The sequence below is a fragment of the Cynocephalus volans genome, chromosome 7 (genome assembly GCF_027409185.1).
Source record: "Cynocephalus volans isolate mCynVol1 chromosome 7, mCynVol1.pri, whole genome shotgun sequence".
NCBI classification, from domain to species: domain Eukaryota; kingdom Metazoa; phylum Chordata; class Mammalia; order Dermoptera; family Cynocephalidae; genus Cynocephalus; species Cynocephalus volans.
Window position 1 is genome coordinate 95,628,297 of NC_084466.1, and position 24,047 is coordinate 95,652,343.

General features: G+C 40.0%; 1 protein-coding gene across 2 annotated transcripts in view; it reads right to left on the bottom strand.

Moving 5' to 3' along the window:
• Positions 1 to 19,393, bottom strand: part of VCL (vinculin) — a 101,090-nt gene extending 81,697 nt beyond the window's left edge. For both annotated transcript variants that reach the window (XM_063101982.1, XM_063101981.1), the window contains exon 1: positions 19,109 to 19,393. In XM_063101982.1, coding sequence (XP_062958052.1) covers positions 19,109 to 19,276 — 168 coding nt within the window. In that variant the 5' untranslated portion in view covers positions 19,277 to 19,393. The remainder of the gene's footprint in view (positions 1 to 19,108) is intronic.
• Between the last annotated feature and the right edge of the window lie 4,654 nt (positions 19,394 to 24,047).

The window sequence follows — 24,047 nt, forward strand, 5'->3', positions numbered from 1 at the left end:
CAGTCTTCTTATCATAAAATGGGAAAAGTAAAATCTCTCTCAGGGATTAAATCAGCTAGAGTAGGGCCTGGTAGATAACAGATGCTAAATAAACATTAGTCCCTTTTTCCTTCTATCCACCATTGCAGTACTCATTTTTCTCCTTAAAACACTTTTTTTTTTTTTTTTAAATTAGCACATGCTGTAAGTCAGGAGCTTTTTATTACCTCAATAAATTCTTATAACAACCCTATGAGGTAGGTACCATTTAGTATCCCATTTTACAGATAAGGAACAGAGGCAAAGATAGGTTAACTGATTGGCCTAAACTCAGATAGTGTTGTTGACCTCAGCACACCTATGCTCTAATCCTAAACCACTATATGTACTGTGTCTTTTTTAAATGAGGGAGTGGGACTCAATTATGTCTCATGTTTTCTGCTGTTATGTTGCGTGATTATATAATTCAACAGAGCTATCAGATGGCAAGAAGGACAAGAAAAACTTCAAGCTCACAGTGGGCAAATATAAACTGTCAGGATGCAGTCTGACCAACTGATGTCCAATTGTCTTGTTTTCCTTCCCAGAAGTTGGAAGGTTTCCACAGCCAAGATCTGTTAGGCTCACTAGGACTTCAGCTCCTTGTTTGTTTAGGAATGATAATCTGAGTCAACATGGCCGCAACCAGCTTTTAAAATTGAACCAGATGTATAATAAATTATCTTAAAAAAAAATACCCCACATGTATGTATAATAAATTATCTTTAAAAAATAAAATAAAAATAAAATTGAGCCAGGACTGAACAATAATATAGCCGTTTTCTTTTTCTTTTTTCTTTTTAATTACAGGTGTGGTCAAAACTTGAAATAGTAACCTAATGACAAAAGTCTTTAAAAATGTCTTTACTGATGTTGGAAGCCATCCTGCTTGCTAATTGGAGATTGTTCAGTCACATTTACAATGCAATTGAATTTGGCTCCCAGCTGTAGTAAACACTCTGACCCATTAAATTAGGGCCACAAGCAAAATTACTCTATTTCTTTACTCAAGCTACAAACACATTTCTTACAGGAAGTCAGCACTGGAAATTCTGTTTTGTAATATACATGCATCAAATGGCAAGGTTGCCAATTAAAATGCTCATGGGAGAGAGTCTTTTATGGTACCTATACTAAATAAACTTCCAAAGTTTTACATTGAGGCTTTTCCCCTTGATGTTTTTATCTTTTCTTTTCAACTACTGCAAACACAATTTAGTGTGACTACATATGGGCTGAGTCCAGACTGAGTTCTAAACTTGGTGAAAAGTGAAATAAGAGAACAGCTGCAGCATTTCCAGACCAAACTGGCCAAGATGTACCCATAGTGGGGTGTCGGGGGAGCTATAAACCATCCCCAGCAATACCATTTTTGTTTGCACCTTTTGCAGGTTGTATTTCATCACTGCTCTACATATAACATTAATAGATGAGACACAGCCTTGGTCTAAATGAAGAGAAAGACTTTTACAAGAATATTAAGTTTATTTCCTTTTGTTTCACTTGCTTACCAATATAAAATATCAATACTGCAGCCTAGATGCTGAACAGTTGCCACAGACAATTAAACCCATTAGTAAGTTCCAGCTCTACCATCTCAGATAACTTGGAATTCCCAGTTGGGCAAAAGGAAGAAACAGAATTAGTCAGAATTTAGAGAATTACACTGTAACAAGAGTCCATTAATCTATGTAGTTGTTTGCTGTAGTTTTAAGTAAAGTATTAAAGACAGTGCTAGCAAAGCACCTATACCCTAAACTACAATCCTTTTATCTTCAGTTCTTACTAAATATCAAGTTCACTCCTAATAGTTCATTAAAGAACAACACAAGTCTGTATTTGATTCATAAATGGAAACCACCTCAAACAGTTTAAATGGAAGATAAAACAGCAGAATCCCTGGAGATTAAGAGAGAATGTGGCAACATTTTCATCGCTGAATTTGATTTTTTTTTATTTATCAATATACAATGCACTTGATTTTCATATCCCTTTACCAATTCCTCTTTCTCCCCCCTCCCTCACTCTTCTCCCCCTGAATTTGACTTTAAAATGCGAATTCCTACCTTAGCAGACAAGTTTCTATAAGCCTAGTAATCAATAAGTATACTAAAAGCTTAATAATCATCTCATAATTAGGTAATACTCCTTAGAACAAATCCAAGTTCTCCCCCCAGAACGTGCTCCCTCAACTGCTAGGTAGACGTGATGTAGATAAACTCTCTATGAATTGTCCTAAATAGCTGATCCCATTTAAAATACCACTTAGTGGTGCCAGATTTTCTCTTTCTCTTTTAATAGAACTACAGATGTTTAAGGCATCTTGTACCTGGCCATTTTTAGATTAATTCATTCTTTAAAATATGTCCTGAGAATCCTACGTGTAAGGAAGGCACTATGCAGATAACACTTAAGGTGACACAAAGATACAGTTAGGGAGCTTACAGCCTGGAACAGCTCCACATCAGTGACTGGTGAGTGCCAAAAGGAAAGTATAACAGCACTGCTGGGGATCAGAGGACAGAGATTTATCCAGTTGTTGAGATCAGGGGAGTCAGTACTTGACCTGAGACTTAACTCATGGGTATAATTTCTGAAAGGACAAAGTCATCTCAGATGGTAAGGAAGCATAGTGTGTGTGCAGAAGCAGAAGTGAGCACATAGGAGTTTGTTCATGAAATGCCAAGCAGTCTCACCGGGCTGGTCTAGATTTCTGGGAGGGGCACCACAGTAGGGTATGACCAGCCCTGGATTCTGATTTTGGTTTCTCCATTGCCAATCAAGCATGTCTTAGACACACTGTTGATTATGTCTGCACATATATTTTCTCATTCTTTAAATGAGAGAGTTGAATTAGAACAACTCTGAAGTCTATTTCCAACTCTATAAATTTATGACTCTAGGTTGAGGGTTGGAAAATTTTTTTCTATAAAGGACTAAATAGCAAATATTTTAGGCTTTATGGGCCATATGGTCTATGTCACAGCTTCTCAACTTTGTTATTGTAGTGTGAAAGCAACCATAGAAAATATGTAAATTCATAGGCATGGCTGTATTGCCAATAAAACTTTCTTTATAAACACTGAAATTTAAATTTTGTATAATTTCATGTGTCACAAAATATTCTTCTTTTGATTCTTTCCCAAACATTTAAAAATATAAACACTACTCTTAGCTCCTAGGCAGTACAAAATTTGGTGCTCAGGCTGTAGTTTGCTGACTCCTGCTCTCCACAAAGAAATATCAGAAAGGGGTTATGGGTGTAGCCCTTAAGACATAGAATAAGAAATTTAGATTAATCTTGAAGACAACGGGGAGGAGGCACAGAAGGTTTCTGAGCAAGAAGGTGTTGAAATCAGAGCTATATTGAAGAAAGATTTACTTTGGGAGTAATGGATGGGAGGGAGAGATTAAAAAATGACAATCAGCCCAATCTAGACTGGTAGCTTTGAGGAAGGAAATGAAGAAAAAAGATATGGAAAGACAGATCAACAGAATATTACTGCACTTGCAAAAAAAAAAAAAAAAAAAAAAAAAAAACAGGAAAGGTTTATTTATCTGGCAAGCATTAAAAAAAGAGGTCAATTTCCAGACAAGAAGGGGAAAAAAGGAGACTTTTGCATTCTCATTCCCCAGTGTCATCAGTATAGTATGCTATGACGGCAGTAGACTACAATTTCCCTTTTTGAGGAAGCTTTCAGCTCAAGTTAGAGCTTCCAGTTCAAAGACAGAGTCTTCTGGTATATGTCAGGTAAAATGTAGCATTCATGTTTCAGTTTTAGAGAAGCAATAGATATGACAGTTTTAGAAATGATGTTTATTTATTTATGGCTTTTTTTTTTTACTCCAGAGACTTCCCAAATCAGGGAAGAGTGAGTCATCTGGTGTACAAAGATATAACATTGTCCTCAGAATTTTAAAATGACTCTGCTGACCATGACTCAGAATTTTTACCTATACTTTCTTGCTCTGACAGAGAGAGAAAAAAACTGCAGTGCTGCAAATGTGACCAATTCAACATTAAAGCACATAAGTACTGTGCAAGTAATCCCACTCTATGATAGTAGTCTAGGTGCCTTCTAGAACTCACATTTGGAAGCTGGGTGGGGGTCGAAGGAAGGAGGGATAAAAACAGACATGAATACAAGTAGTTCTAATTCATGACAGTATCTGATAAGCACCACAGTCAAGTCTCATGGGAACACAGAAAGGGAGAGATTCATTTCAACGGAGCAGCCTGGGAAGAGCTTCATGGAGAAAGCGGCATCTGCGCTGGGCTCATTCTAGGAGAGGAAGGGCAATTCCAGGCAGCAGGAAGAGTACAGACAATAACAAAAAGATGGGGGGAAACATGGGGCTTCTCTTATTTCAAAATTGGCACATATTCATTATTGGAGGGAAAGTATCAATTATGGTGAGGAAAAAATATTTTTAACCTGAAATTCCACCACTCAATTCCACATTTTAATGTATACTCTTCCATATAAAGTGTAATACAAAATGGGATCATTCTAAACATATTATCCTACTGTTTTTTGCTTAACATCTTACCAGCATAGGTATCTGTCCACACCAGCACGGTTGGCATACCTGAGCTGAAGGGCTAGGATAGCCTTTCCTTTATAGACCTTCCTTTGAGCTCTTGCTTCAACTTGATCTTTTCTGTTTTCTTCTAGCATCTCTACAGGTGGATCCATACCACTGGCTACTGTATTCAGTGTTTCTTTCTCTCATGAGATCAGAAAGACGTGAGCATGACTTGTTTCATATACAACTTCAATAAAATCATTGTTGAGATCTTTTATATTTGATAAGGGTTCTAGGTTTTCTGCCCTGCATTTCAAAGTAAGCTCATTTGCATAATTAAAATACTTAAGCTCTGGCACTGCCAATTACTAGGTCTGAACTTTGGACAAATTACTCAAATTCTTTGAGCGTTAGTTTCCCCACATGTAAAATGGAGATAATAACTACATAGTATTGCCCTGAGGATAAATAAATTAATAACTTTTAAAACTCATTTGTTTTACTAATCCATCTTTTAAATTAAGAATAGCATGAATCCAAATGTAAATTAATAATAAGGCTGTCTCTAGAAATGTGTCCCCTATCTGCATCTGCACTCTTCCCACTGCTTGCAGGCTGCTGTTACTATCTCTTGCTTGGATGGATGGCTGTCCAACTCCAGTGTCTCACCAGTGCTCCAATCTATCTTCCTCACTGCTACCAGGGCTATCTTACCAAAACCTATACCTCAGCTTAAAATCCCTCTGTTACCTAACTAACGTCCAGTGCTTAGTCTGTTCCACTTCTAGGAATTATCCTATAAATGTATGCATTTATTTATGCATAAAAGGACATATCTGTATCATTCTTTGCCAAATTGTTTGAAACAGCAAAAGAACACAAATTACCTAAGGTCCTTCCATAAGGGCCTAGTTAAATAAGTTACAACCAGCAAGGGACTATTATGTAACTGTCAAAAAAAGAGAAAGCTCTATATGTACTGATAAGAAATGTTCTGCAAAATACATTAGGGAAAAAAATCAAGGAAGAAGACAGTATAATAGGTCAACATTTACATACAAGGGGAATACAAATTGCCGGAATATGCACAAACTATCTCTAGAAGCATACCCAAGACATTGGTTTTCCTATGTCCATCGTTTTTTTATGAGGAGGAAGACCAGGTTCAAGGGTCAGAGGGAGACTTTATTTTATTATTTTTTTTAATTTTAACTTCTCAATATACATTGTAGTTGATTTTCATGATCCTTTACCAGTTCCTCTTCCCCTCAAGAGGGAGACTTTTCACTGTACTTTTTACCTTTTAAATTTTGAACCAGGTGAATTTTTTACCTATTCAAAATCTGGTTAGGTGTTTTTTTTTTCTTTTTTCTTTTTTAACTGATTTATATGGCATACTAGTCCCTTCACACAATGGCACAATCTACCTTAGTAATCTCATTTCTAAAGCTTCCCCATTTCCTAACTGCACATCCATACCCTGGTATCTTTGTATTCACTCTGCACAGAAGATTTTCCCATTTTCTCTGACTGGCAAACTTCCTCATGCTTCAAACACTGGCACTCTAAGGCAGAATGAACTTCCCCTCCTGTCTTCCCACCGTATTCTGCAAAGGGCCTTTGGCCTGCTTTCATTACATGTCTGCTCCCTGGCATCAGAGGCTGGAGTCACAGTCGTAGCAAAAGTCCATCAGAAGCTTATACCCCTCGGGGACAGAGTACAGGCCTCATAAGGCATTAAAAGTATGATGAAACAGCAGCAGTATTCACAATAGCTGTAAGGTAGAAGGAATGCAAAATATCCATCAACTGATGAATGGATAAACAAAATGTAGTAGATACATACAATGGAATATAATTCAGCCTTAAAAAGGGAAGGAAATTCTGACACATGGTTCAACATGGATGAACCTTGAAGATATTATGCTAAGTGAAATAAATGGACAAATACTATATGATTCCACTTATATTAGGTACCTAGAGTAGTCAAGTTCATAGGGACAGAAAGTAGAAAGGTAGTTGCCAGGGGCTGGGGGCAGAGAAAAATGGGAGTTTCAGCTGGGGAAAATGAAAACGTTCTGGAGGTGTGTGGTGGTGATGGCTGCACGACAATGTGAATGTACTTTATGCTACAGAACTGTACACTTGGAAATGGTTAAAATGATAAATTTTATGTTATGTAATTTTACCTCAACAAAAAAATTTTAAAAAGAAAGAATCAGAGACATCTACAGCCACAAGACAGTAACATTATCCTGGTATTTCACCAGATTTTTAAAGTGCCTTGCTATTCTCATTCTGGTATTAAGCTCTTATAGTCTCTATACTCCAAAACTCTTTTTACCAAACCAAAACACGAAAACAACAATTTTTTTAAGAGTATGATTAAAGAACAAGAGACTATCAAAACTGAAGCAGATTTTGAAAAAGATCCAGGTGGAATTCTAGAAAGAAAAAATACTGTCATTTAAATTAAAAACTCAGTGGATGGATTACATGGAATATTAGACACAGCTGCATGAGAATCAGCAAACTGAAAGAGCTGAAGAAATTACCAAGTGGGAAATATAAACTGTTAAGAGACATGGAGTGAGAAAGTCGAACATATCTCTAATTAGAATTCCAAAGGGAGAGAATAAAATGAGGTAAGAGGCAGAAATTCAAAGAGATAATGGGTAAGAATTTTCCAGGACTGATAAAAGGAATCAGTCCTCGAAATCAAGGAGCCCTAAAAATCACAAATAAAGTAAGTAAGATCCTAAAAACCCCAAGGAGAAAAGACATAACCTACAGCAAAACAACAATTAGACTAATGGCTGATTTGAAGGCAGAAGACATAGGAATATCTTCAAAGTGCTGGGAAAAAATTGCTAAAAGAAGATCTGTTCATCATTTACATCTCAAAGAAAATGGTCAATGTGAGTAAGTGGGGAAAAAACTGTATTAAAAAAATAGTGTCTCATTTGTGGGCTGAAAAAAGACAAACAAAATCTTAGACAACAGCATGTAATAGAGGACAATGGAATGGAAACTGTTCTAAGATCCTTTTATTATGTGGGAAGAAAGTAAAGATGCTAATTAATTTAAGACTTTGAAGTCAAATATGCATAGTAAAAAAACTTCTAGAAAGCCACTGAAAGACTAAAATAATGGGTATAATTTCCAAACTAGTAGTTACGGGTTATGGTCTCCTGAATCTCATTTTCAACTCTATTACTGCTATATTTGATACAACATCTGAAAGAGATTCAATCCCTCCTTTCAGGCAACAAAGCTACTTCAGTATCTGGCATAGTCTGTGCTCACTAAATACTTGGTAAACTAAACTGGCTGTTGCAGAATATGATGAATTCTATTTCACAAATGCACCATATTTCTCAACTCTACCTGGAAGGCTGGTTCCATCTTATTATTTTAGTGAGTGGCCTGGCGACCCCTTCAGTTTATTTTTTTAGAAAACAGGACAATGAACACTTGGGCTAAAATCCCAAATCCTAAGCCCCAATTATTGCTTCTCAATTGGTGGGGGGGAGACACACTTTTTCCCTCACTATTGCTCCAAACAAGAGATACAATTAAAAATTTAAATGTTTGTCTTTAATCATGGGAAACTGACAATCAAAGGTTCAGGCACCTAAAACTGTAAGTGATATTTTCCCCACAGTTGGTAAAACTGTATATTCCACAACATATGGAATTCTACTGAAAGCTTTCATTGGCATTTTGCCTTGTTGAGTAAAAGTTAGAAGCTATGCTTAGACATTTAAAAAGGAAATCAACACTGCCTTTTCATTAGATTAACATTTAAAATATGACTTAAAAATCATGGGGAAATACAGTAATGATAATATCTAACACTCGCTGAGCTCTTAACTATGTGTCAGGAATAGTTCTAAACATTTTAATGAACTTTAATCCTCATAATAACACTATGAGTCAGGTACTATCTTTAGTTTTGTTTTATCGAGGAGGACTATAAGAAAATAGAGATTAAGTAATTTCCCAAATGTTACCTATCTCAAAGGTGAGATTTGAACCCAAGAAGTTTAACTCTCTTTTTTCTTTTTTTTTGGTGGCTGGCTGGTAAGGGGATCCCAACCCTTGACCTTGGTAATATAACACAGTGCTCTAACCAGCTGAGTTAACCAGCCAGCCAAGAAGTAGAACTCTTAACCATTACACTCTACTGCCTCCTAAGACTCTTGTCATGTTTCTATGCTGATTTACCTACTACCTAACTCTAAAGTCTGACTTTGGTATTTGCTAACCCATACTAGATGCATTTTGCCAAAGTTGGCTATTCTGTTCATTTACAAAAAGATCAAAACTAACAGAGAATTTTTCTTTTTATTTACACTTACATAGTCTGCATAATCCTGCTTTGGGCCATGCAGGATTATCCCCACCTGCTCCTCAGGACTCTGTCCCTGGAATTTATTCATAAAACATGAAAGGGATGGTCCTATTGCATGCAATGCCTGTACTACACAATGAGCTACTTTCCTAACTGGCAGTTAAATTTCACCAAGATTCACCCACAGCATGATATATATTTTTCCAAAGAAGCTTAAAACCACTTTTGGCAGGGAAGCAGCAAATGGTATTCCCATTTGTTCATTCAACAAATATTTCTCAAGACCCTACTGTATACCAAGCACTATGATGGGTGCTAAAAACTGAAGTATGAACACCACAGGGCCAACATTTGCCCCTGGGGCTCCCGCTGGAAGAAAGATGTTAAACAAGTAATAGCCACACAAATAATTAACTACAACTGTGATAAGCATAATAAAGAAAAAATATAGAAAGCATATGATAGAGGGACCTAAACTAGTATAGAGGTACTCAGGGAAAGCATCCCTAAAAAATGGACAGTTAATATGGAACCTGAGGATTTAGAAATTATCCAGGTTGAGAAGTACAGAGGAGTAGTTCAGACAGAAGGAACAGCACACAGGAAGGCCCAAAAGAAATGCAAACCTGAGGTACCACAAGCTGAGGCCGATGCTCAAAGGTCTTTTCCTAACAATGTGGCCCACCACCTGCTCACTCCTCTCTCTGCTGCTGGCCCACTACGTGTTTGTCACTTTTCCCCACATTGCTACCACTTCACATTTTCCCCATGACTCCAGAGAATAAAAACCACTATATCTGCAGTACTAACAAACAACCCTTTAAGAGGAATAATTTCAATTCTGCAACAATTTCATTGGTGGAGAGAATGTAGATAGATAAGTCTTTTATCAGATTATTAATTTCATCTGTATTTTAAACAATTTGAGGCCAGAGACCATATTTTACATATCCTAATATCATTCACAGCACCTGGCAATGTGCATAGGTAGAGTCTGATAAATAATTTTGCTATCTGGGGAGAACTGTAGCATGAGAAATTTAAATGTTGCTGGTCTAGACTTTTTTCTGTGTAAGATTTACTAGCCCATTCATACATCCTTATCTACTCTAATTGCATGAATAAAAACATGTGGTCCAACCGGCAGATAAAAGATGAGCCAGTCTTCCCGGGATGAGGAGGGGCTGGAAACACAGGGAAGCTAGACAATAGAGGTCCCTCAACTCTCCACTCTAAGAGCAAACATGCCATTTCTCTTTCTTCACAGAAAGCTTACTCGTGGGAATAACTTAAGCTTATTTCAAAAAAAAGAATGACTCTGACTTGGATTGTGGCCAGCTGTGGTAAGAACTGCAGTGAAATTCAGCCACTTTCCCCGTAAAAGTCATTCAACTGGAAATTTTATCAATAGGAAATTCTTGAAGAGCCAAAGACTATTTTCTATTATATCTATTATAACTTAATGATATTTGTAAAATATTTTTAGTTCTGAGATTCGCCACCTCTCATCCTCTATGAATACGCACACACTCCCCACAGTCATACCAGTCCAATGAGCTGACTTCTGATAGAAATGACATAGAACTTTTTGAAATCTAAAAATCCAAAAATGTAACCAACATAATATGTCATTTATGAACCTTGTTTCTCTTTGTGAATATGTAGGCATTGGGTATAACGCAACATTCGAGGGCAGGAAAAGAGAATCACCATGCCTGCCAATGGAGGCGAGAGAGAGTAAGCTATCCTCATCATCATGAAATAACCTAAAATGACTAGCTGGTATACCAAGTATCAAAGCACAACACATATTATTGAGGGACTACCATGAGCGGGGGACTATGATAAGCACAGTACCAGGAAAATCGAGAATATAACCCAGTCCTTTCCTTCAAGAAACCAACAGACTAAAGGGAGACACCCTAAGAGAGTAGAGAGTAAGGGGGAAGAAAAAGTGCTATCAAACCGATCCTCCAAGGAGTCATGACCCAGTGTATGAGGACACGAAATCTATGAGGTCTTCACCAAAAGACTGGAAAGAAGACAATGAATCCCCAATTTCCTATGTCTAATTATACAGATCTCTTTTACCAAATACTCTTATCATACTCTATCCTTTTGTCTGCAAGCAATGCACATACTTAAACAAATTTAATCAATGGTTATTTAACCTCCATGTCTTAACGAGTATGTCAAGACCAGAAGTTCTTTCAGGATCTAGCCCATCATTTTGAAGGTATTTCATTCCACATGTACTGAAACAGCAGTTGGCTAACTAGAGCACAGCTCCCTAAACAGCGTGTGACACAGAAAGTCTTGGAGTGTTGTAAAACACTGGGTTTTCTCACTTTTCTTTGCAAATTCATGAGCAGGAAAGTGAATTAGAGGTGGGTTTTTTGTTTGTTTTTGGTTATTTTAATGGTGAAAGGGATAAGAGCCGGTGCATCTATACACAGTAAAATTTGTATTTACATCCAGGGAAACACAAATTGGATTGGAGTAGAGAGAAAAGGTAACCAAGAGAGAGTGAAAGACAAATCAAGTGCAGATAGACCGAAAAAGGCTGAGAAACACTGAGAGAAGACAGTCACTAAAGATAGATTTTCTAAATTTTCAACAATGAAAATGTAATACTTTTGTAACAAGAAACATTTTATTTTTCAAAGACTACATGAAGACTCGGCATGACAAGAATGATCACTAATAGTAATATTTTTAGTTATATGAAGAGTAAAATACTTTAATTATGATGATAAAAATGCAAATGAACAGGGCCAGCCTGTTAGCTCAGTAGGTTAGAGCACAGCTTTATAACACCAAGGTCACAGGTTCAGATCCCTGTTTTGGCCAGCTGCCAAAAAAGAAAAAACAAACAAACAAATAAATGAACAAAATTCTCTACTTATAGCTCAACTTTCTTCCCCACAGACCTTTTTGTAACTTGTTAAGAATAAAAAGATAAGACAGCTTTCCTCTCCATTAACTACTCCCAGTGGAAATAGAGTGGGTATTAAAATGGCTGGGGGGGGTGGGGTGGGAGAAGCAACTGCCACCTAGATAAATTGAAACTTATGCTATCTGAACTTATATGGCCCAATATATCCAAACACATATTGCAAGAATTCTACAGATCCAGGTTACAAGAAATAGAAAGACAGATGAATGCTTCCAGTGGGATGTCTCTCCTCCAACATATCAGCTTTCTTCTTTTGGTGTTTCAGAGTCTTATTACAGCCTTGAACTTTCCTTCTAAAAGCTCACTCTGAAGGATTTATACTATATAGCACTGAAGGTTGTTAAAAATGCCAAGGCAAAAGTTCATTTTCTTCTAGTCCTGTCTATACAGGCAGGTTTAAGGGCAGACCTGCCTGAAAGCAACAAGAACTGATTGAATGATCCTTCCTCATCAAGAGTTCTGAGCACAGAGCATTATTCCAGAGAGTAAGCTCCAGAGAGAAATCAGCTAAGCTCTGATATTTTCTCACTAAAGACTGCTACTTTCTTTGATAAAGTCCTAATGCTGGTTTATTATGGAAAAACATACCCCACTGTCATGACCATGACTTAAGGTTTAATGAAAAGGTTGGGCCCAAATCAGCCAGAAAGCTAAAAAGCAGCAGATCAACTGTATAATATCTTGCCAAATGGTTCAAGGAAATAAAGATCCTTTAATGAGGAATTCATGACTCACAGTATGAGACTACATTGTAACCACAAGGGTTCCAAATAATATATCAACACCTGGTCTAAATCACTAAATTTTAAAAAGACACTCCCAAAAAGAGAACGCAAAATCCCAATACCACTTTCAGATAGGAGGCAACATATTCTCATGTTATGAATTCAGTTAAGTGGCCTGCATAGTTGAAATGACTCTGAAACAGAGAAACCACAACCCAAAATAGCCTGAACACTTTTGTTATCTCAAAAAATGGGCATTTAGCCATTCATTCCTTCCTCTTAGCATATATTCTACTTGTTTCAGTCAAAGCCCATTACAAATTTGATGAGACAGTTCAAATTTGGTTGTACTGGATGTCTGAAAGCTGGAGATGGGAAATACTGGTTGTAAATAATTCCTATTACAATATTTTATGCATAAAAAATGAATGCTATACATATGTTCATTTATTTAAAATTTTATATTGCACAACTAAGACCAGAACAGACATGGTCCTTGCCACTGAGGAACCTACAATCTAGCGGAGAAACACTGAACAAATATGGTGAGTGCCATAACAGAACATATATATGCTATACTGAATTGCAGGCTGTGGATAATGAGGATATTCCATCCTACCCTCTTCTTAAGCATGCAGTGAAAGACCAGGAAATTATCAGAAGGCTTTTAAAATGCTGGATGACCCTCTCAGTTGTGGTATATATATAATATAAGCATTTTATAACTTATAAATGACCACCAATTAAATATGTATATAAAATGGCCAGGCTACTTCATTTTAAAACAACTATACAGGAAATATGAAAACTCAAATGAGTCCTGTCCCCATAAACATAGTTGCCTTAATGCTGTCCTTACCCAGGACTATAACAGGAGTACCCAACCTAAGCTACTGTTATTGATACCATAGGTACTTATGCTCTAAACTTTACTTTGTCCATTTAGAATTATACCAGTGCTAGGGCCGGCCCATGGCTCACTTGGGAGAGTGTGGTGCTGACAACACCAAGTCAAGAGTTAAGATCCCCTTACAGGTCATCTTTAAAAAAAAAAAAAAATAGAATCATACCAGTGCCATTTATAACACAGCTTTAGAAAAGCCCAACTTTCAACTGTGTAGATATAAAAAACATTTACATTGGGGCTCCATTAAAATTATAAACACATAGTTGTAGAAACATACAATCTTCAAAAATCGTCTATTCTCTCAGCCACACGAATAAAGGTTAAATATCAATGAAATGAAGTTCACATCTGTCTTATTCATATATCTCTCTTGATCTGGGGACAAAGTTTTTCAAATGAAACTTCATGATTCCCCAAAGAATCTACAAATTTACTTTAAATACTATTTAGTTCTAATAGGCATCAAGCTAAGCAGTCACATGTACTATAAAAAGGCTTTATCTGTTTTCAGGCATAAATACTTTAGTGCTAACTAGAATCTACTCTTATTTCTCAAAGAAAAAAGAAAGAAATGCTGTGAAATTGAGTGTGGCTACGAAACAGAAGAAGCCTACCTACACGTCATTCTCATATAGGCCCTTCATACAGGCTAGGCCAAAACTAGCCTCTAAACTGCTACTGTTGCTGGGCCCAGAACAAATGGAAACTTGGTGACTAATAGCATGCTTGCTGCTTCTGATTCTAGGCGGAAAACCTCCACTGATATTTAACAACTCTGCTCTAAGTGGACGTGGAAAGGTGGAGTGAAAAAAGCAGAGGATCTGGAATAAGAGAACCAGAGTTTGAGTCCAAGCTAACTAGCTGTACCACTGTGGACAGGTTACTTTATTTCTCTGAACTACAGTACCCTGGTCTGTACAATGGGCACCACATCAATACCTACCCACAGGAATGCAATGAGATTATAAATATGAAAGTATTTTATGAATACTTTCATAAAAAGATCATACAAATGTTCTTATTATTTTATTAACTTTTTCCTTAATATAGAAATTATATGTTAATTTTTAAAATTGGAAAATACAGAAAAGTATTAAAAAGAAAAAAATTACCTATAGGCCTATCACCCAAACATGGTTGTTTATTTTAACTGAAACAAGTCCAATGCCAACCAAAAGAAATTAAAGCATAAATAATTTCATATGTTAATACTGATATTTACGAGTGACAAAATTATTTGCTGATCTCTTTTTAAGAGCAGAGCAGCCTTTCCCATCGATCAGTTTAACATGAAGACAAAGCTGCTATTTGTCCCAGGGCTGATCCTGCTAGCATATGATATACGGGTGAGGCCCATAAAAGTCAAGGCCACAAAAACTCCCAAAATAAATATTTCATGAGCCCAAGGAGTAGTTACAATGCATGCCCTCAGATGCAATGGGAAAGGCAAAGTATCTGAAGTCCCATTAATAAGACTGCCATGACTGTAATGATCACAGACTGACAGATTGCTAAGGGCCACTTCAATGGAAAAAAAGGAAAATTTATATACCATGCTACGAGATGGGCAGTTTAAGACTCCTGACCTTTTCACACTGCTTACTGAATCCCATCCTTCTCAGAATTTCTTGTGTCCCTCCTCTGTTTTTCCTTTCCCACCCTTCCCTTTCCTACCTCCTCTCCCTTGTTTTATTACATTGGACTCACTCTCTGTGTTTAAAATGGCCTTATTCCATACAATGGAATATTATTCAGCAATAAAAAGGAATGAAATTCTGATACATGCTACACAATGGATGAACCTTGAAAACGTTATGCTAAGTGAAAGAAGCCAGACACAAAAGACCACATATTGTATGATTCCATTTATATAAAATGTCCAGAATAGGCAAGTCCAGAGACAGAAAGTAGGTTGGTGGTTGCCAGGGGATGGGGACGGGGAGGATGAGAGGGGATGAATGACTGCTAACGGGTATGAGGTTCATCTTAAGGGGTCAAAAATGTTCCAAGATTAGATTGCAGAGATGGTTGCACAACCCTGTCAATATACCAAAAAACATTAAATCGTACATTTTAAACGGGTGAATTGTATGGTATGTGAATTAAATCTCAACAAAGCTGTTACAAAAATGGTTCAGGATCCTGAGTACAAAAAAAGGATACGTAGATAAATATTCCTATCCTACACCTCCCTAAGTGTGGAGTAAAAGTGATCACTTAGTTGTGATATGGTATGTATGTAAAGTGACCAGACTACTTTGCTTAACAAATACACGTGAAATTATAAATCCAAATGAATGCTGGTGCCATCTTTAAAGGTTCAAATTCCATCTGTCTTTAAGGCCCAGCTCAAATGTTATATCCTCCATGAAACCTCCCCTGATGCTCCCACCAAGAGTAATCCCATCTTCCTCCGCAGTTCCATAGTACTTTATTTCCTCATTGTCACTTAGGACTTTCAATCCAGTATCCCACTTATTCTGCTCAGTATCATATTTATTGCTTTGACATTCAAAAGGGTCTCTATAAATACCTGTTTGACAGGTTAATGACTATACTCAACAATTGACAATTACATCTTCATCTAATAAATTTTAACTTTGGAAATACCCAAAAGTCATTTAGTCTCCAGAATGGTAAGAAAAGTAGTTGGGCTCACAAATGCCCACTTCAATCAAAATGTACATTTTCTTGACCAAAATGAGACTAATTTGAAATATGTACGTAAATAGTCCAAAAGAAATTTCCACAGAGAAGCACTGGAATAAGTATATACCTCCCAAGGTCACTCCCAAGAAACACCCCGATTATATAAATTCCAGAACATTTATTCAAAAATCAGTATCTTTATTTTATAGTACTACCATATGTTTTTTCCTAGCAAACTCAGAGTTCTATTATCAAGTTCTACCATTCCTTCTAATATATTTCTGATTAATTCCTTCTCCATTTTCCCCGCCGCACCCAAAGGTGTGGTCTTCATTTTCTTCATGACCGACCAGTTTTCAAAGTCTCCTAATTTATGTCCTTTCCCATAGTTCCTGCTTTCCTTCAGCAATATTTACTGAGCCATCCTGTGTGCCAATGTTAAGGGTAGGAACCGGGGAGCATATAACAAACATCAAACGAGGCCTGTTCTCCAGACAGCATCCAGTTGGGAACTTGAGGCGTATACAGAATCCATATATTTAAGGGCCACGATTGGCACTGAGAATTCGAAGCAATGGGTAGGTCCTCAGAACACGAGACACACAGTCTCTTCCCACACCATTCTCATCCTCCCCCTTCCACTCTCTTTGTTCATCTTATTAGATAAGGCTTTCTGTTTAACTGTCCATATGTCATGCACCAACTTCACCCCCAACTTCTCTCCAACTTGTCTCCTGAGCGGCCATCAAGACAATCTATTTGCTTAACCTGGAAGTGACTTACTCCAAGTACTTTTGTTCATGATTGATAATTTATCAGCACAGCCCTCCCCCTTTTCTCTCTGCTAATTCATATCTACCACCAATCTCAAGTCCCTTCTTTCATATGTGTTGGGAAGAATGTAACTACAGCTGATTTTTTGCAGCTTATGACAGGCCGTACTTCTTTTGTATTTGTCTCACAGTATCTATCACAGTGTTTCCTAAGGGTGTATGTCACAATCACCTATGGAGCTTCTTAAAAACAAAAAGGCCTTGACCCTACCCCTGGAGAGCTCCTCAGTAAGTCTAGGGTGAGAGCTGCACATCTTTCTTTCTGAAAAGCCACACTGGTGATTCTCATGCATGCTCCAAGCTGAGAACCACACTAATTTATTACAATGCTCTCTATACAACAGACATTCAATGCTTATTAATTCATGGCATGGAAGCTCATAAATAACATTTCTCTAAATAGCCTAACCAGATATCAACCCCTTGACTACACTAGTTCTGTTCCAAGTGCAACATGTGGTTTTAAGATTTCATTTCCTGAAGTACTACACAGAGGGACAGTATTACCTTGTCTCTTTACATTGTTTCCTATTTGTTGAAAACCGGAGGCTTGGAATGCAGCCATGTGAGACAACACTACATAAGAATGTACTCTGGAGTTTTAGATTTAAATTAGTTATAAAAAGAACAAGAATAATGTAGAACCAGACATTTTAAATGAATACAGTATTCTTACTGAATAGATTCTTACTAAATCTGAACAGAAGGGAGATCAGGAATTTGGTCAGTGGTGTCTCCTGAACTTCTTTGAGACAGTCCAGGAGCCTCTAAGACTGAGGAAGACTTTCAGCTGCAGAAGTGCCTCTAAGTGCACTGAAGTGCTCTCATCAGATAAGCAACCCAAGCCCCACCCAGACCCACAGTTGCCTCCCAACCTCCCAGCTACCCTGACACACACTATTTACACAGCTCAGTGGGGAAGCAGTACGAACTTTTTCCAAAGCTGTTCCTCACAGGCAGCGGCAGTCTGAGTCACCCCCCCAGGATGGGGAAAGAAAAGTGTGACATGAACCAGGGGAGTGTTAGCAGACTGATCTCTGCACCTCTTCTCCCATTTCAGAAGTGGGCTCCGCCTTCCCCAGCAATCACCTCAGTTATGAGTCACAGCTGTGGGTTGAAGGGGTCTGCTGAGCCGCTCAGCCACGGGGAAAGTTGTGCATTGAGGAGGGGACGCCCCAGCCTTCTCTCCGGCAGGGGCCGCAGATCCCAGATTCCACAGGCCTCTCCCACCAGCTACATCTTGCTTCCTGCCAGGAGGAAGGGCCAGGAGGCGGGCCCCCGAGTTGGAAAGGCCCCAGTGGGAGGAAGCCGTTTGACAGCAGGTAAAGCCGGGTGGAAATCTCCATAGGAAGGAATCAAATGAAAGGTAGCAGGGTTAAGCAAAAGGAAAAATGGGGCTCGTGGTCATGAATTACTGCATAAAGGTGCTTGAGAGGGCCAGAGGTGTGAGGAGTAAAACGCCCAGGACGGGAGGAGGAGGCGACAGAGAGAACAGTGGCCAGTAAGGCAAGTGGGGAAAAGGGCCAGGGAGTGCTGGGAGCGGGGGTTGTAGGGCAGGTCTCAGGGTGAGGGGCAGAAGTATTAGAAAGGAAAACAACGTGGCTCAAATAGAATCCCTGGAAGGAAAGGAGAGCCGCCCCAACACACACACGCACACGCACACGCGCGCACACACACACACACACACACACACACACACACACACACACACACACACACACACAAGGCAGATCTGCGAGGCCTAAAGAGGAGTCCACGGGAGGGACGACAGCCTGCGGAGGGGAAGGGGCCAGCAGACATTCCAACAACTGTCATTTATTAGGCGCCTACTATGGGCCATATGCTGCGCCAGACACTTTAAAAGAAAAGCTCTCTGCATCTCAACAAGCCCGCAAGGCAGGCTTTATTATGATTGTCCCCATTTTAGAGATGGGGAAACTGAGGCCCGGAGAGGCTCACGGGCTTGTTCAAGGTCACAGAGTGGGGGAATCGGCCTTCGCACCCCCGGCTTCTGGCCCTAGAGCCCAGGCGCAAAGCCACAGGCAGCGAGTCGGCGAAGGGGAGCTGCGACGCTGACCTGGACCCCGGGGACGTGTCCCGCCCCCGCTCCCGCTCCCGCCCCAGGCCCAGCGCGCTCACCCGGACAAGGTTGCTGACGGCCGCCTGCACGGCGGCCACGGGCGCGGTGAGGTCAGGGATAGCTTTGCCGTCCACCTCGCCCTCCTCGTGCATGATCACCAGGTGCGAGATCTGCTGCGCCACCGGCTCCAGGATGCTCTCGATCGTGCGCGTGTGAAACACCGGCATCGCGGCGGCGAGCGGGGCGGCGAGCCGCGGGAGACAGAGAACTGGGACCGGGGGGCCGGGAACCAGCGGGGAGACAGACTCCGAGCAGCGACTACGGAGCCTGGGCTTCCCTCGGCGTAACCAGCCTCACGGGCGCCCCGCCCCCTCGCGTCTCGGCGCCCAATAGCAGCGCGGCTCAGACAGGGGCTGACACTCCTATTGGTCCCGTTTCGAGATGCTCCGCCCCCGCCCCCGCGCCGCCAAAGCCCCGCCCCGCCCCATTCCCAAGGGAGGGGCCTGGGCTCGGGGCTGCGCCGCGCGGATTGCCACCGGATTCCCGAGCCCTAACGCGGGGCGCTCCTTATAAGGGCATGGTGGGAGCGGAGCGTGCAGCTGGAGCGGGCCGGCCCCGCCCCCCGGGGCAGCCTCCCGCCTCGGATCTGCAGTGCCCCGCCCCTCTGCAGAATCACCTCAGCGGGGCGGGGTCTCCCCACCTCAGGCGGCGCTAGAGTCTGACGAGACCTCGGGGCCGTAGGTCTCCCCGCCCCCCTCAACTTTTCTCTTCTCAGAAGGCCCTCAAAATACACTCTCCCTTTCCCCTAGTGATACATGGAAACACTTTTGGTAAAAGATTCAAGCAACCGAAATGCACTGAGAAACTAGAGCGTCCCATTCATTTTACACACGGACCCCCCACCCACCGCCCTCCTCAGAGACATTCGCTGTTAAGAGTTTGGGGTGCAGCTTTCTGGACCGTTGCCTATTCATTTCCTCGTACATATATATTTTCTAAATAAATGAGATCAAACATTTTCCTGGAACTAGGTATTTTTTCCCGTAATATTCCTTGGATATCTTTCACGGTTGGTAAATATAGGTCTACCCCATTCCTTTTAATGACTGCATGGTATTCCATTGCACGAAATAAAACGATTTACGGGCCGGGCCATGGCTCACTCGGGAGAGTGCGGTGCTGATAACTCCAGGGCCACGGGTTCGGATCCTATATAGGGATGGCCGGTTAGCTCACTTGGGAGAGCGTGGTGCTGACAACACCAAGTCAAGGGTTGTGATCCCCTTACCAGTCATCTTTTAAAAAAAAGAAAAGAAAACAATTTATATTTCCTAGTAATGGGCTTAGGTTAAATTCTGTTTTTCAGGATTAAAAAACAATTTTGCTAGCTCAGGGGTAAGAACACAGCCTTGTACCACCAAGGTCACAGGTTCAGATCCCCGTACTGGCCAGCGACCAAAAAAAAAAAAATTTTTTTTTTGCATGAATATCATTGCCTCTGTGTTGTGCGCATTTATCTAGGACAGATGCCTCCATGTGAAATGAAAATGCAAAAGTAGGTACATTTTACATTTTGGTAGGTAAAACCAAATTACTCAATCCCCTCAGAGCACACTATGTATACGACATCTTCTGAATGTCTTTCCTCTCTTCACACTCTTTTGCCCAAGCTTCTTCATTCTGAGGTGAAACACTTGCACTAATGCCTTCCAGCAAAAGATCCTCAAATTAAATGAAAATATTTCCCAAAGGCTTACAGTTTGCAAGCGGCTACCTGTCATCCTGTGCGATTTGGTTTTGTTTTTGTTTGTTTGTGTTTTGGGGATGCTGGCCTGTCCTGTGCAATTTCTAAAGCTATTATTATCTGATAGTATATGTAGCCCCTTTTTCTGCTGTACATGTTGCAAAATTCTAAACTTTTCTTTCTCATGATGTCTTCAATTTTTTTTATTACAGCTTCCATTTCTTTTATAGTCCATGGGCTTCTATATCTTTTAAGCTATGAGGCACAATGTGATGTTTTGATATATGCATACAATGTGGCATAATTAAATCAAGTTAATTAACATACCTATCCCCTCATTTTCCTATCTTTTTATGTCAAGGCATTTGAAATTTACTCTTAGTTATTTTGAAATATATAATGCATTATATTTGACTATATTCACCCTGCTGTGCAATAGATATCGAACCTATTCCTCCTATCTGAAATTTTGTGTCCTTTGATCACAACTCCTGATCCCCTCCACTCCTGTCCTCTGCGCCCAGCTTCTGTAGCCACCATTCTGCTCTCTACCTCTTTGTCAGATTCCACATATAGGTGAAAGCATGCGGCATTTGTCTTCCTGTGCCTGGCTTATTTCACTTAGCATAATGTCCTTCAGCCTCATCCATGTTGTTGCAAATGACAGGATTTCCCCCCCTTTTCCAGGGTGAATAGTATCCCACTGTGTACACAGTGGGCCTTCCCTGTCCACGGGTTTCACATCCATGGATTCAACTACCCGCAGATCAAACTTTTTTAAATTGCATCTGTGTTGAATGTGTACAGACTTTTTATTCTTGTCATTATTCCCTAAACAATACAATATATCAACTATTTGCACAGCATTTATATAGTATGAGGTATTATAAGTAATCTAGAGGTGATTTACAGTATGCGGGAGGATATGCATAGGTTACGTGCAAATACTACACCATTTTATATCAGGGACTTTAGCATCTGAGGATTTTTGTATCCGTAGGAGGTCCTGGAACCAGTGGCCCACAGATACTAAGGGATGACTGAATGCCTCTTTCTGTTTGTTTGTTTTGGCGTCTGGCTGGTAGGGGGATCTGAATCCTTGACCGTGATGTTATATGCTCTAACCAACTGAGCTAATTGGCCAGCCCCCATGACGGACTCTTAATTACTAAACAGTTCTCTAGGAACTCCCCTTCCTTATGGAGCCTCTCATCAAAGCTAAAAAACTTTTGTCTGATTGTACCAAAGCTGTTTTCTCTGCCCATGGCTTTGTGTTAATAATAGTAGTATTTGGATGATAGAACTATATATGATTTCTTTTTTTTGTAATCCCTAGTTTGTCTCCCCTTTACTGATTTATACTTAACGTGAAGTTTAGCATGTTCTTCTGTCCTATGTATTTCCTGAAAATTGCTAGAAAGATTCACAGGCTTGATCATGTAACAGTCTTCTAACATATCATTCCTGCCTCCATTTTTTTTTTTTTTTTTTGGTGGCTGGTAACTGGGATCAAACCCTGGACCTTGGTATTATCAACACCATGCTCTAGCCAACTAAGCTAACCAGGCAGCCCCTCTGCCTCCAATTTGTAATCCAAGCTACTCTCAGCTGGCCATATTAACCTCCCTAACATAGCACATTGCACATCCAGTCCATGTGCTGCCCTCCATCCACATCTGTATTTACTTCTGTCCCCCACTTGCACCCTCTAAAAGCTTTCTTGGAACCCGTTAACACATGTCAGTGCCAATGCCCTCCACAATCTGGGCCCAGACCAACCTCACTGCCCTCTGCTTCTCCACCCAGGCCCGCAGACCAGTGGGTTAAACAGCACAAAGAGTGCAAACTTGAAGTCATCCAGAGCTCAAGCTGTAATCCTAGCTTTACAACTTGGTTGAGATATAACTCTGAAAAGTGGCTTTTCTTCTCTCTGCCTGAATTTCTTTCTTTATAAAAGAGGGATAATACTACCTTCATAGAGCTGATGTAAGGATTGGTAAATGAATTTATGTAAAGCATCCAGGAGATCCTCAGTAAAAGGGAACCATTATTATTACTGGAGCAGTGACAGACATATTCAGTGTCTCCAAAAATCCCGGGTAGAGTTTCACTTTTGAGGTTTATCCGTATTCCTTTCCCACCTACAAAGCTCTCTATGCTTGTCTAAGTCATACCTTTGGTGGTAGGCAGAATTCTAAGATGTCCCCCCACCAAGATTTCCCACCCCCGGTGTACATACTCTTCATAATCCCCAGGACTGTGAATATAATGGAGTCTGCTTATGTGATTAGATTATGCAGGTGGGCTTGACCTTACAACATGAGCTTTTTTAAAGCAGAGAGTTTTCTCCAGCTGGTCACAGCAGCTGCTTAAGTCATAAATTAAAAGCACAAGAAGGATTTGATGAGCTGTTGCTGGATTAAAGATTCAGGAGGCTATGTGTCAAGGAATGTGGGCAGCCCCTAGGAGCTGAGAGTGGCCCCTGGCTGACAGCCAGCAAGGAAACAGGGACCTCGGTCCCACAGCTCCAAGAAACTGAATTCTGCCAACAAGAATGATCTTGGAAACAGATTTTTCCCCAGAGCCTCCAGATGAGAATTCAGTCCAGCAGACACCTTGATTTCAACCTTATGATACTGAGCAGAGAAACTAGCCATGCAGTACAATTGTGAGATAATAGATGAGTGCTGTTTTAAACCACTAAGTTTGTGGTAATTTGTTACATAGCAGTAGGACACTAATACCCCTACCTTCAAGGCCCACTTCTTCTAGTCCTTTCTTCATGATTTCCCACTACAAGGCCCTGGCATGAGCTGTTTGTACTAATCCTTCCTCATTCCTAGCACTTATCACAATTGTCCTTTAATTACATGATTATTTTACATTTCTCTCCTCTGCCTATGACAGAGACTGCTAGATGTCCTCCGACATCTGTTCTGCGCTTCCTCCAGAGTAATAGAACCCAGATTTATAGCTGGACAGAGCCACATGGTTCTAATTTGACATTTGGCAAATTATAAAGCTTCAGTTTTCTCATCTCTAAAATTGGGATAATAAAGTTTTCGATCTTGAAAGCATATAGTAAGGGCTCAAAAAACATTACCAGAAAAAGAGAGGTCAATTCATAGCATGCACTAGACTCAGGAAGTATCATGAAACCAAGTTGAAAATAGTGGTAAAAAATGCGTGGTACTCAAATTCCAAGCAGGAGGAGATCACCATGGGCCTGAGGATAAGAAAGAGGGTATGGGGCA